This window comes from Vigna unguiculata, chromosome 1 (genome assembly GCF_037176805.1).
Source record: "Vigna unguiculata cultivar grain cowpea cultivar isolate G323 ecotype 2 chromosome 1, ASM3717680v1, whole genome shotgun sequence".
NCBI lineage: Eukaryota > Viridiplantae > Streptophyta > Magnoliopsida > Fabales > Fabaceae > Vigna > Vigna unguiculata.
Window position 1 is genome coordinate 10100911 of NC_140792.1, and position 13514 is coordinate 10114424.

The window sequence follows — 13514 nt, forward strand, 5'->3', positions numbered from 1 at the left end:
ATCACATGTCATCCACCATCCATGAACCTACCCACTCATGGCACAGCATCTCCCGATCCAAACAAAGCATCATCGTTAATTAAAAACAACACACCAAAAACCAAAGAACAGTAGCATTTTCGCCTGGCACGGCCCACACGCCTCTAGGCAAAACTGTTCCAGACCGCCTGGCGGTACCCACTCACCGCCAGGCGCCAGCGTCGTTCCAGTGCCACCATTTTTTTCGTCACTGCCTGGCGGAGCTCGACATGCAGCCAAGCGCACCTCAGTAGATTGCGCTCCCCTGTTAAACCCATCGCTTGGCGGGTATCAGTATACCGCCAGGCGCCGTACCAGAACATCACTTTTCTGGTTTATGGCACCTCAGTTAATCCAATTTACCATTTAACTCACTTACATAGATCGCATAAGAACTCTAATATCAAACTCTCACATAGGCGAATCTACAACTATCATATGTAATCAAGTACCTATACTTTACACCGATCAATCCACTCATTTAAGTTCTCCTCAGTTTAACAAGAGCTTTAACATAAAATCATAACCTCATCCATCCTATGAAACTACTAGCATTACAATTACCTTTAATCCCGCCCTCACATATATCACAGCCTCTCCAAGGACTCAAAATTCACACTCAATCCTTGCTAAATGATTGTTAAACTCTTAGTTAATTGCTACTGCCCCCCCTGTTCTTACTACATCCAATTTAAAAACCCAATCACTCTAAGGTTCCTATTATGATGATCGCCTCATACCAAATTTGACCACAATTCATCCATAGATACTTTCTCTCAAAATAGACTCGTAAGCCTTCCTAACAATCCTGTACGTAGCTGCCAGAACTTTAGAAAACAACCCATGGACTCGCTATCGCCTGGCGGCAAGCCTAGAGCCGCCAGGCGGTACAACAGTGCCTACCAAATTGCAGAATCCTCCACACCCGCGAATGGTTTCATACCTCTCACGAATTCATCCTTATTGCCCAGCACATCAAATTGTAGTAATACCTCTATGATAACTGGACTTCCTATTCTCGATCAAACTCTTAATTTCTTACCTAGCTTTTATCTTCTACAATTTATCCACAATCACATTCCTTCTCGTGCTTGAACATAAAATCACAAATTTTTATACCCAATGCGACCTAACTTGGCCATACCCCAACTTCAGGTTAGTTTCATATCAACAATGCATCTAATGCAATCTACATACAATAATTTCAGAACCCATAATAATCTCCACACGAACAACGTCAAAACACCCCCAACAAAAAAAACGCAACCAGCATCGCGTCGCCTGGCAGAGACCCATCGCCGCCAGGCGATTCAACCAAAACAAGAACAGTCACACGCCACTGATGAGCCGCCTGGCTGTAGGGATTGAACCGCCAGGCGGTTTCTGGAAAAATCCCAGAAACTTGATCAAACAATGCAGAAACAGATGGCAAATGGTGCAGTTTCAATCAAACAAGGCACAACACAATATACATATATCTAAAACATCAAAGACAACTCCCCTTACCTCTGATCCTCGCTCTAAACACGGATTAAACGTGACTTTTAATTCAAACTCACCCTTGCTCTTGCCTCACGCTTCCACAATTGTTTCCCACTCCAAATTCTCCTCTGCAATTCGTGCCAATAGCCCAAAAGTCTGTGATTCCGTATGCACTCCTCTGTCTCAGACCCTTAATCCCTTAATTATCCTCTCTCACTCTAATTCATTCCACCCTTAATTTTACTTAACCTTTAAAACGAAAATTACAATAAAAAGTGTGTGTTAATGTCTACTCAATATCCCTCACAGTGTATTTTTTTCCTGCACTCACGGCTGCCTTCTTGGCTACTAGGTTTTCCAAACCTTTTCACATTCATGCCAAAGGAAAAATTGGCAAAAAAAATTATTTAGTTCTCAACAAGGTTTGAACCCACACTCATGCATATACCAAACCTAGGCCAAACCATTCAACCAATCCAGATTTCATGATAACTCCTACAATTCTAGGAATTTATCATCACCCCACACATTCAATATATAAACACGCACAAAACGCATAATTTAAATAACACCCAAGTGGTACACATAGGACTCAAACCCAAGTCCTCACACACAATAAAGCACTCTCAACCACTTGAGCTAATACTTTTCCACATCATAGTTCCTCACATTAATTGCTTTAAATGTTTCTATTACCCGCCATAATTAAATAATTATTTAAATAACTATTTAATTTTCTCGGGTCTTACAGAAAACATTTTAAACAAATGAATCAATTAAGTGCTAAAGTTGTATTTGTTACATTGCATAAAATGAAACTACTATTAACTAATTATTTAATAAATAAAACTATCATCCAAATATTTCCTATGAAATGATATTTGTAAAAAGTGTAAAAAATAAATTAAAAATGAAATTCAAACCTCCCTTCTTGTTCTTTCCAAGTTTTCATAGAAAGATTACACAAGAATTTTATATTGGTTGATATCAAACTAATGCTACAAACAATCTTCATTTTTAACTTTTAAACAATCGATTTGCATTATTTTTGAGCTTTTATAGGCACACTAACATGAGAATCACATACAAGATAGAGAGACAACATTTCAATGCCTAAACATAATCAAGAGGATATAGTTCAACCCCTAGATTACAATAGTAAGATATAACACAACTCTTGAAACCCTTTCAAAAGGAAAAATTCAACCCTTGAAAATTCAAGATGAATCAAGTGAGATTAACCCACAAATTCAAAAATTAGAAGAATAAGAAAATAACACCAGAGTATTTCAAAGAAACATTAACACGTGCTTCCATAGCTCTAACACAAATCATTTTTTGAAAATTTTTGGAAAAAAGAGAGTGATGAATGAGTTAGTGAAAATTACTGAGATGAATTACTCAAATTGTGTATTTAAAATTGGTTGAAAAGCTCTTAACATGTTAGTGATTATGCTAAGTTTGTAGCCAATTATATGAAGAGAAACGAGATATAGTGAAATATTAATATTCTTTTAAACAAATGACACCATTTATTGAGTTAAACTATTCTTTATCTTTTCTAGAAATCACTCATAAACATATTAGTTGGCATTTTCTTTGTTAAACTATTCATTAAGAGAAATGCATATTTAATTGTCAACATTTAAAATAGTCAATTATTATAATTGTTAATCAATTAATTTAAAGAGAGGGAAAAATATTTGTTTTAGTGATATAATATTTTAATCGATATGAAAACCTATTAACCAATTACTATGTTTTTGATAACATATAAAGCACAAATTAGTCAATCATCTAAATGCTTAATTGATTAATTTATAATAAACCTTTTTTCAAAAAATACTTTAATATTTTAAGAAAATAAGCTATGTATTAAATTATGTGCAATAACTTAATAATTATGTTGTGTAAGATAACACACATGCAATGAAAACTTTACCAAAAAAATACATCTTTACCACCATCTTCATCAACAATATCATCAAAACCAACTTAAATTTCTTTTCTAGGATGCTTTACTTGATTTCTTCCTTAAGTCCAATAGTGACATCCTCATTTTCTTTAATGTTGATTTGGAGAGAGTTCCAAATCTACTTCAATTTTCAACCAACAATTTTTTCTATGGTTTAATTATGTTATTGGTTTCTTAAGTATTGAGCGATTTTGGTTTTTGTCCCTCCTTCAAAGTTTGATCTATCTAGGTCCCTTTCATTATAAAACTCATGGATTTAGTCCTCCTTTAGCAACGACGTTAATTGTTTTTTGACGTGGCTAACGAAGTGCCACATCATGACCCCGTTTTAAGCCACATTGATTATTAAACTCTTTAAATTTATGTTTAACATGTATAACATGATGTAACTTGAAGAATTTGGTAAAGCCATTGTGTTTGAGTTGATATTGTGATATAACTTGACCCTATAAATTTGCATTCAGCTATAGGAGCAGTGGTTAGGAACTTTGTTGACTTTCGCGAGTTAATATTAGGGAAGATTAGTAAGCAAATTCATATATCTATGTGCTAATGAAGGGTGAGTATGGAGAAAGATTGTTGCTATTGAAGGCAACAACTTTGAAGAACAAAGGAAGATTATTTTGGAGATGTAGAAATTGGTCAGTAAATAAAAAATTGCGTGATTTATATTGAAGTATGATTTGGTGTCAATATGGTTTGTACTTTCTATTGCAGACAAATTCACATTGTAAATAATTTGAATGTGTTGATTAAGGAGAATATGAAATTGAAGGTAATGTAGAAACAAAATAGAAGAAGATGAAGTTTCATTTGAAAATGATAAAGTTGTACTGTAGTGGATGAAGAAAATTGATAAATTGAAGAGGAAACTACAATAATAGAGAAAAGTTGAAAAAGTTATGCTTATTTTATGTGGTGTATCGTGGGCCCTAACAATTTTATTTTTTGTAATGTTATTGGTAAAGATTAATTGTAATTAATATTGTAATATTTATTAATGCAAAGTAATATGATACTTTTGACTTGAATCAATGATGTACCAAACATATGGTACTTTGGTTTGTTAGTTATATGAATTATCCATTTGAGAAGATGAAGATGTTATGTATTAAACATTTGGTTATATGTATTAAAGATTTGACTTGTATCCATTTAAGGTGTATTAAACATATGGTACTTTATCTCTAGTTCCTCATAATGCGAAAAATAAACATGTGGTACTTTATACTCACTGTATGTGAAAAATAAACATGTTCCTCTCAGATATAGGTATTTTTCCTTGGTAAGAAATAAATAATGAATCGCAAACTCAATGCTCTTCAAAATGTACGTTTTAATAAATTATCATCAAACTCACACCTTACTTTATAATGGTGGACACTCATTTTTGGGAAGAATTCCCAAGTTTTCTTCTTCCACTATCAAGTTTCCAAGAACAACAAATTTAGCTATTACAAAGCAAAGAGGACAATGGAGGAGGCATAAATCTTACTTTTCTTATATAGCAAATAATTATTTGAAATAAAGTAAAATAAAATATAGTATACAAAAATGTCTATAACATTCAATTCAATAAAATATTGTGCATCATGGAAGTGGTCCATAAAGATTAATTCAATACAATAATCTGGTCCCAAAGTAGTGCTCCATGACAAAAAAAAGGTCCACCATAACTATGTCCACTAGTGTTGTGTTCCATTACTGGGGCACAAAAGTGCTTAGATATTGCAAAAGTGTTAAATAAAGGCCAAAAAAAAAGACAACTACTATATTCAATTTCACGTGGGTTATGTAGAGGCTATGGCACCACTTGCTTGAGACCCTAAAAATTGTGCACCAGTGCTTCTTGTGTGTGTTCTTATTGTTGTTGGTTTTTTGTTGTTGGGTGCAACCATGGGAGTGGATCTCCCACTTCTAACCGAGCTTTAGTTTGATGGTTCAACAATGTTGCTACATCCACTCATAGTTGTAGTTGTAGTGCTTCTCCTTTGTGTGTTAGCCTATCAATTGGGTATGAAAATATTATTCAGTGTTGTATCCATTAAAAAACTTGAAAAAAATTTGAAGATGATATCATACCTTTCTAGCTCTCATCCCCTTTTCTAAAACTTCTATATTATGTCCATATTGATTACACCTACTACCTTTCATCATAATATTTTTCTTTGAAAGTTTTGAATGACTAACATATTCATCAACTTCCCTTGTTTGTAGCTTCTTAGGCCTCCCAAGGGGTGTTTTATAAATGGGTAGGAATAATTCTGGTTGATTTCTTTTAGGCCTATTATCCTTTGATTGAGGTAATTTGAGGCCCATAGCAAGCCTGACAAGCATATCTCTTGTAATATGATTGAACATAATCCTCAGGGTTTTCTATCTTATAATAAATTGAAGCCACAACATGTCTATAAGGTATGCCCACCAAATCCCAAAAATAACAACTGCAACTATTGTTAGTTAGATTAACAACAAACTTCTCCTTTGTGAACCCCTGAGTGACTTCAAACTTAGCATCCCTTATCCACACAGGAATCTAAATACCCTTCAACAACTATGATGCCCAATAAGTGTCTTAACCCTAAAGGTATGCCTACCTCCAACCTTGCTCACCATAATTAAAAAGCCACATTTCTTTTCACAGACAACCATCACTCTCTTCTAATCATTCCTCACAAATTTAACTTCCTTACTATTTAGAACATAATGCTCCATTAGTGCACACTTAACATCCTTCAAAGGACAAATCTCCACCCCCAATATAAATTTTAATATCTTCAGGTCTGTACTTTGGAAATTTCTGTCCAACATTGATAACACCCTTATCAGTATCCACATCAGAATCCAAAACATCACTATTGTATTCTTCATTTATCTCATGCACTCAAACTTCTTCGTTAGTAACAAATGACCCATCACCAACGTTTATTTTATTCATCACTCTACTTGAATTTTGTTTGAATGTTTTCCACTTGTCCAAAATAGGGCCAAAATTTCTACGTGATGGATCATGTACAACCCTTTCATTGTCCATCCTAAAGCCATCATCATCACCTATAATCCTTTCTTCTTCACTCTCATCTAGTTTATCTACAGTTGAACCTTCCTTTTCATCCTTAATAGTCCCACAATTATCAATCATTAAAATCTCCCATTACTTGGTCTAATTCTTCTTCATGCGCATTCAAACCTTCTTTAGGGAGATCAGCCTGTTCTTCCATAACATCTTCATTCAGCTCTTCCTCCACTACCTCTTCTTGTCCTGCAACTTGACCCACAACTTCCTCTTGACCCACCACATCCTCTTAACCCATGACTTCCTCCACTCCACCATCAACAATAAAGTGAACTATTTTAGGTTAACTAGGAACATGTTGAACATATATATCAACCTATTGTTTAATCTCCTTTACGAAGTTAGCTAACTTTATTGCTTCCTTATCATCACTCAATAGTCTTAGATTATTGTATAGACTTTGTTTTGAACTCTTCCACCTAAGTTTCACATCACAACCATATTTGAACTCTTTGACGATACCCAATGCTTCAAAAATGACCAAAAATCAAGATCGATCTATTTAACTACATGTATTTCCCCACCAACGTATTTTAATCCTACCAATATGATGAAAAGCTATATCGAACCCTATTTCGAACCCTACATTTTAAATCAAGACAGAAACTAAAAAAATGATACCCTAAACGAACTCAACAAACAACAAAACCAAACATTGCAAAAAAAATAATTGCTTCTACAAACTAACTTGACTTGCAGAAATCACGATTTTGTAGATGAAACCACTATGTTTCAATGCCTTCTTTGTTCTCCAAATTTCTCTTCCTCGCTTTTGTTGCTACACTACAAAACAGTAGTCCCTTTTGTGAAGACAACAATGTGATTCTCCCTTCGTTCTCGAATGCGCAATCCTTTTCGTCCTCACCAAATGAGTATTCTCTCTAATTATGAGAAAACCTATTTCTGCCACTTTATTTAACTCATGCATTTTATTAGTTCTGACATTTTATTTTCCACCTACCAATCAAACATTAAACATGGCTTAAAACGGGGTCATGACGTGGCACTCCATTAGCTATGTTAAAAAAAAATTAACGCCATCGCTAAAAGAGGACTAAATCTATGAGTTTTATAATGAGAGGGACCTATATAGACCAAACTTTGAAGGAAGGGCGAAAATCAAAATCGCTCAATATTTTAGATACTAAAAACATAATTAACCATTCTTCTATTGACTTTTAGATAATGGACAAATAAGAGTGTATCTGACCTTTTAGATTTACCTCTACAAATTAAAAAAAAAATAAAATACAAAACTATTTTGAGATTCATAATTTTAGGTTTACGTATGTTTTCAAAATTTTACGGCATAAGGCATAAAATTTGAATTTTAAAAAAATAAAACAATATATTTTACTAAGATGACACATCCTCGGACCCGATACAATAGGTACAATGTCAAAATATAATTCAAAATCGAACATATAATTAAAAACAATCATAAAAAGCGCACTCATTTTATAAAAAAAAGGTAAAAATCTAGAGAAAAAAAATACACCAATTCAGATTTGAAATGCATAAAGTTGGTGTAGGTGTGTATGACAAGGAGCAAGAAAAGGAACAACGGTAGAGAAAACCAAGAACAATAAAGAAAATGAACAATAACGACACAGAAATGAAATGCACCTTAACCTCATAGATGGAGATATATGGGTTTTTTTTTTTTAGTCATCATCGTACGGGTTAATCCTTCTATTATTTAATACTATACTATACTAGTAGACTACATCATCAACTATAAGATATATTTTAACAAAAAATTCTTAGACCAAGATCTACAAAATCTATAGTTGTACGGTTGTCTACCATTCCTTCCATCCATTGATCAAGTAAATTTTAATTCATTAAATTTATCCTGATAAAGTTAATTAAAATATTAATATATCCAACATTATTTTCCCAAATGACTAACCCACGCGACACTTCTCTGCTACTTCATCGTAGCAAGACCCGTCAAGCTTTACCAATAGTTTTTATACTTTGATTTTCTCGTAAGCACAGCAAAATGATGATGTTTGGAAGAAAAGGGTGAGATAGATAGTGAAGAAGAGGAGATGAAAAAGTATAGTCAACTTAATACTAATAATATGATTACTCATAATTACAAGTTTAGACATTTACACTGGGGCTAACTAATCATCATCATCATCTCTTGGTAATGCAGAGAGATAGATGGATGTCTTTTCAGTCATGAGAAGAGACTAGGGTAAAGATATATGATAGTGAGGGAAACAAAGCAGAAAAAAAGTGGTAACGAGGCAGACAAGAAAGCAAGCCCGTGATAGTGTAATGATGACAACAGGTTTAAAATGAAGAAAGTGAAGGCATGCATGCCATGAAACAATCTAGTACGACCACAAGGATTGCCCCATGATGGTCTGGTCAACGACCATGTCCATGCCAAAAAGGGACTTGCTTTGTGAAGACAAGACCCTGCTGGAATGTAACATGTTTTCCGATGATGAGTTGGAGGGTTCATGAGGCACTAGGGAGGCTTGATGGTGGTGGTGGTGGTGTTCTGATGATGGTGGTGAGAATTGGCTCATTCTCATGTGCACAACTTCTGCTTGTGCCAGAGCCAATTGGGTTTGGAGCTCATCAACTTGTTGTTGGAGAGAAGAAATGGCTCCCACACATCCATACACAGGGTCTCTCACTCTTGCATTTGCTTCGTACACCATTGAACTTACTGCATCACTTCTTTGGTGCTCCGGTAATTCCTACCAATTTTCATAAATATTAATATTATAAATAGTGCTAATAGATATATATATCACTAAAATTGCATATAACAACTTGACACTACTTATTTAAACTTTAACCTACCATTCTATCAATTTAACACAAAATATTGCATTGGTTTAATCAAAGTTTTGTGATCTTGAAAAATAATCTAGGATGTCGTGTCTCTCTATCATAACTAAGTGATAGTTAGTTTTTCATGGTGATGATAATAGGGTTTAAGAAGGTCTTTTAATGGTTATGTGATGTTTAGATGTGTTATAATTGATATATTGGTTTAAATATGAAGTTTAGTAACAATAATATTAATCTAACCAAAATATTAAACTAGTTTAACCAATATGTGATAGTGTAATAATAGGTGCACCCCCACATGTAAGTGTATGTTTATCAATTTTCTACTAAAATTACCACCCATTAGATCAATGTAATCATCCAACACATTTAACATTTTATTTAGTTTTCGTGACGAACTTTACTTTTCCGTCTCTATATATTATTTATTCAACTATATATACATTAAAAATAGTGTAAGAAATTAAATAGGAAGAAACATATCATGAGTGATATGAAATATATAAATGATCAAATCTCAATTATGTAAAGTGAATTATCATATTACATGACATCTCATAGCTAGTTATGTGGCGTGTATGTGACTTTTAGGGTAATGATTGTTTTCTCAGAGTGAAGTTAGACCATTCAGCAAAAGAAAAGGTTTTATATGTGGCTAGCACTAGTGTGTCCGCATGTTAATGTTATAAAATTTGAGGGCAAAAACCTTTACGTACCGAAACAGATCACTAGGAAAAATATAAAAATGATCTTCAAGGGGAGGCCATATGCTTGTGAATTTTTGACCAAAGATGCATGGACTAGCTTTTTGAATTTGTAGTGATCGAGGGATATGATGTAAACCAAAGGGGTTGTTTGGGTAAAAACTGATCAAATGCTTTGTCAAAAAAGGGATGATAAGGTGCACGTTGAAGTTCGTTCCTTTGGAGTGGAAAAGAAAAATATCAAACAGTTGACTATAGAGACAATCTTAATTATGTGTAACGATATCAGAATCATAATACTTTGAAATACAAATATTATACTTCTTAACAAAAAGGGCAACCCTGAAATTGTTTTTTCTTGCCAACTGTGTATGCTAGAATTAGGGCAAGTAAAAGGTAATGGTGTAAAATTTTGACTTTCAAATCATGCAAGTTTATTTATTGGTAAACAAATGAATATTGAAGGTTGATTAATGATACATTCTTGTGATGATGCTCAATGGATTGTTTTAATGAGGCATATACATATGTGAACATGTCATGAAGGTATCATGCTTACAAAATAATTCAGTTGAAATATTAATTTATTGGCAGGTTGAAACATCTTTATCTGGGGAATCAACATCACTTTTGGACATATATTTCTAATGTCTCTTTCGATGTAACCCTGATTTTAGAGACAAAAGGAAAAGATGAGCATACTAAAACTTTCTTTTTTACGGAATTATCATTGCCCAAGGAGTCCAAGACCAAAAGCCAAGCCCTAGCGGTGGTCATAAAGACAGATGCTCAACAAATTGGGATACATATAACCACCAGCAATGATGCAATTAGCAACATCTTTTTCACTTTATCCTCTTCACACTCACTGTGCCTTCAACTGGTAAAGCTAATTTATATACATCTCATCCTCTCTCCTCTTTATAATGCTAATTAAGGAATCATATCAGTTGGGACTACAAAATTAGCTTAATAGTAAAAGTTGAAAGATAGTGTTTGTGAGTTCAATTTCACTAACATCGAAAGATATAAAATTAGTTTGAAGAATTTATAAGCGAAGGTAAAAGAGATTGTGAATTCGACTATCGTTAAAGATATATTAATAACTAACATTTTACAATAAAAGAAAATCACTGCTACATAAGTTTTTTTTTTTTACTTTGGTGGGTGTTACTGCTACAGTAATACTTACTTTAACAAAGAATGAGAATTGGAAACGGTTTCTTCAACTGTAACTAACCACTATAACGGTAGTAAATATGGGAGAAACAAAACAATTTTTCACTGTTCTTGGACAACTACTTCTAATTTAAGAAATTTGAGTTGTGGCAACCTCTTCAATAAATAGAAACATATGGAGAGGTAACTGGTACGTTGTTTTAGTAATTTAATGTACGGTTTCAAAGGATGGCAGTTAAAATAGAATTGGTTACTCAGGAACTAGGGTTAGTTTCATTTCAAAAGTGAAATTATAGGCCAAGTTGTTAGACGTAAAATCAATCACTTTTCGTTCACCTAATAACTAAAAGGTTTGCGAAATAATTGGTTCATGTTGAGTTTAAAGTATGATGTTTGTGTTCTCTCACTCTTCTATGAGGCGGTTGCATGACTTCTAAAATTAATATAATTTTTTTTTTTACGATAAACTAGACCTGTATGTTACAGTAAGTTTGTAATGAATGTTAATTTTAAACGGATCATTTTAAACTAATCTATTTTTAAGGTTGTTTCAAATAATACGAAAGAAAAAAGCACAGTATGATTGTTATCGATAGAGTGAATGAATGATCCCTACAATTTTTGTTTTTTGATAGGTAAATTATATACATAGCTATATATCACTACCCATGTATCTAATAAACCACTTCTAATCTACTTGGATAAAGACTGGGAAAATGAAAAAGGACGAGGGCATGGGAAACAAACATAAAAGACTAACACAATTCTTTCTAAGAATTAGTTTTATTTCAAATTAAATTTCTCTCTCCAAAATACGTTAACAAAATTTAGATAATTTCAGTAAAAAGGTTAGGTAATTAATTACCTAAAACACTCTGTATATAAAAGCTAAAACTACGACACTTCCGTAAAGAATAATATATTGTCCATAATTTAAGGTTAATTATAAAGAAATATGTCGATAGGACGTCATATATATATATATATATATATATATATATATATATATATATATATATATATATATATATATATATATATATATATATATATTCTATAATTTGAGTATAGATTCACCAGACACAGATAAATGCCATGTATCTAGATTTTCGATGCTAATTTAATATGGTTCTTTTGATTTCTCATATGTGGATAAACCTTTACTTAGTATATTAGATATAGGTGGTTTTGCACATTAGTGTTACACCTTTGGTAGTCTATTTCACTAATTATGTTTTAGATTTGAAAAATAATTTAATTAAAAAGCAACTAGACACAAGATATACGCATGATGAAGTTGTCATATGTATACTATTTTACTAACTAATTCATTCATCCAAAGGAAAAATAATTCTTAAAAGAAGACAAATATACAGTGTGAGTAAAATTATTAAAATCCTTGTTTGTTTTTACCTTTTCAACAATTTGATAAAATATATTCACGTTTTCAACTGACAGCAGTATGAAAGGAAATTATGTATAAAAGTGACCTAATGCAGCCAGCAGTACGATTCCAAAACCGTGATTTAACTATGGAAATATTTGTTAAATCCTTTTGTACAATTCTGCATGATATACAATGTACAGAAAAAGTTGAAATGGACCTAAAACAGTATTCTAGTAGCGTATTTTGACGAAAACGCCAGAAATTTTATGCGTGGATACGATGATAGAGAAAGGAGAGGTGCATAAGAATTTGTACCTGTAGCATTTTGTTGACATTGCTAGCCCCGAAAACCTTGTGCACACTACCAAACTTCTGAGGTTCATCAGCAGGAAAATAAGGAGCAAACACACAATCCCTCGTGCACCTTCTTCGAAGAAGCTTGCAAGCTGCACATGGCGACATGGTACCTTGTTTTCTGCCACTCTCTTTCATGTTCTTAAGGAAAAACAAGACAATGTGCTAGCCCTCTGAGGTTCTAAGGTTGTTCCTGAAACCTAGCTAAAAGTAAATTAATGAAGAGTTAAGAAGGGACAATGAGGGTGAAAATGAAGATAGGAAAAGGAGAAAAAAGAGAGGTTGAGAGAGGAGAAGGTGGACTTAAGAGGGGATTGGAGGTGATGTTGTTATATAGAGACGCTATGTGACAGCAAATCTTTAAGGGTCCCACAAAAAAAGAGGAAATAGATTGTGCTGGACAGAATCATCTGTCTTGATAAGATTTTGACCCCACCATGAAAAATATATTTTGTCTCACTGTTTTTTTATTTTTATGATTATTTTTTTCTGGCGTAAGCTTTGTTGCCTTCGCCATTTGAA

General features: G+C 33.1%; 1 protein-coding gene across 1 annotated transcript; it reads right to left on the bottom strand.

The window, feature by feature from the left end:
• Positions 1–8606: 8606 nt before the first annotated feature.
• Positions 8607–13294, bottom strand: LOC114170289 (LOB domain-containing protein 4-like). The gene is made up of 2 exons (XM_028055788.2): positions 12954–13294; positions 8607–9271 (listed from the first exon to the last, which is right to left on the bottom strand). The coding sequence occupies exons 1-2, from the start codon at positions 13128–13130 to the stop codon at positions 8897–8899; spliced, it is 552 nt and encodes a 183-aa protein (XP_027911589.1). The 5' UTR covers positions 13131–13294; the 3' UTR covers positions 8607–8896.
• Between the last annotated feature and the right edge of the window lie 220 nt (positions 13295–13514).

Bases quoted from the DNA above. Each gene is read 5' to 3' on its own strand.
- LOC114170289 (XM_028055788.2), bottom strand. From the start codon at position 13,130: ATGAAAGAGAGTGGCAGAAAACAAGGTACCATGTCGCCATGTGCAGCT. The intron at 9,272-12,953 runs GTACAAATTCTT...GAAAATTGGTAG, and splicing joins ATGTCAACAAAATGCTACAG to GAATTACCGGAGCACCAAAG.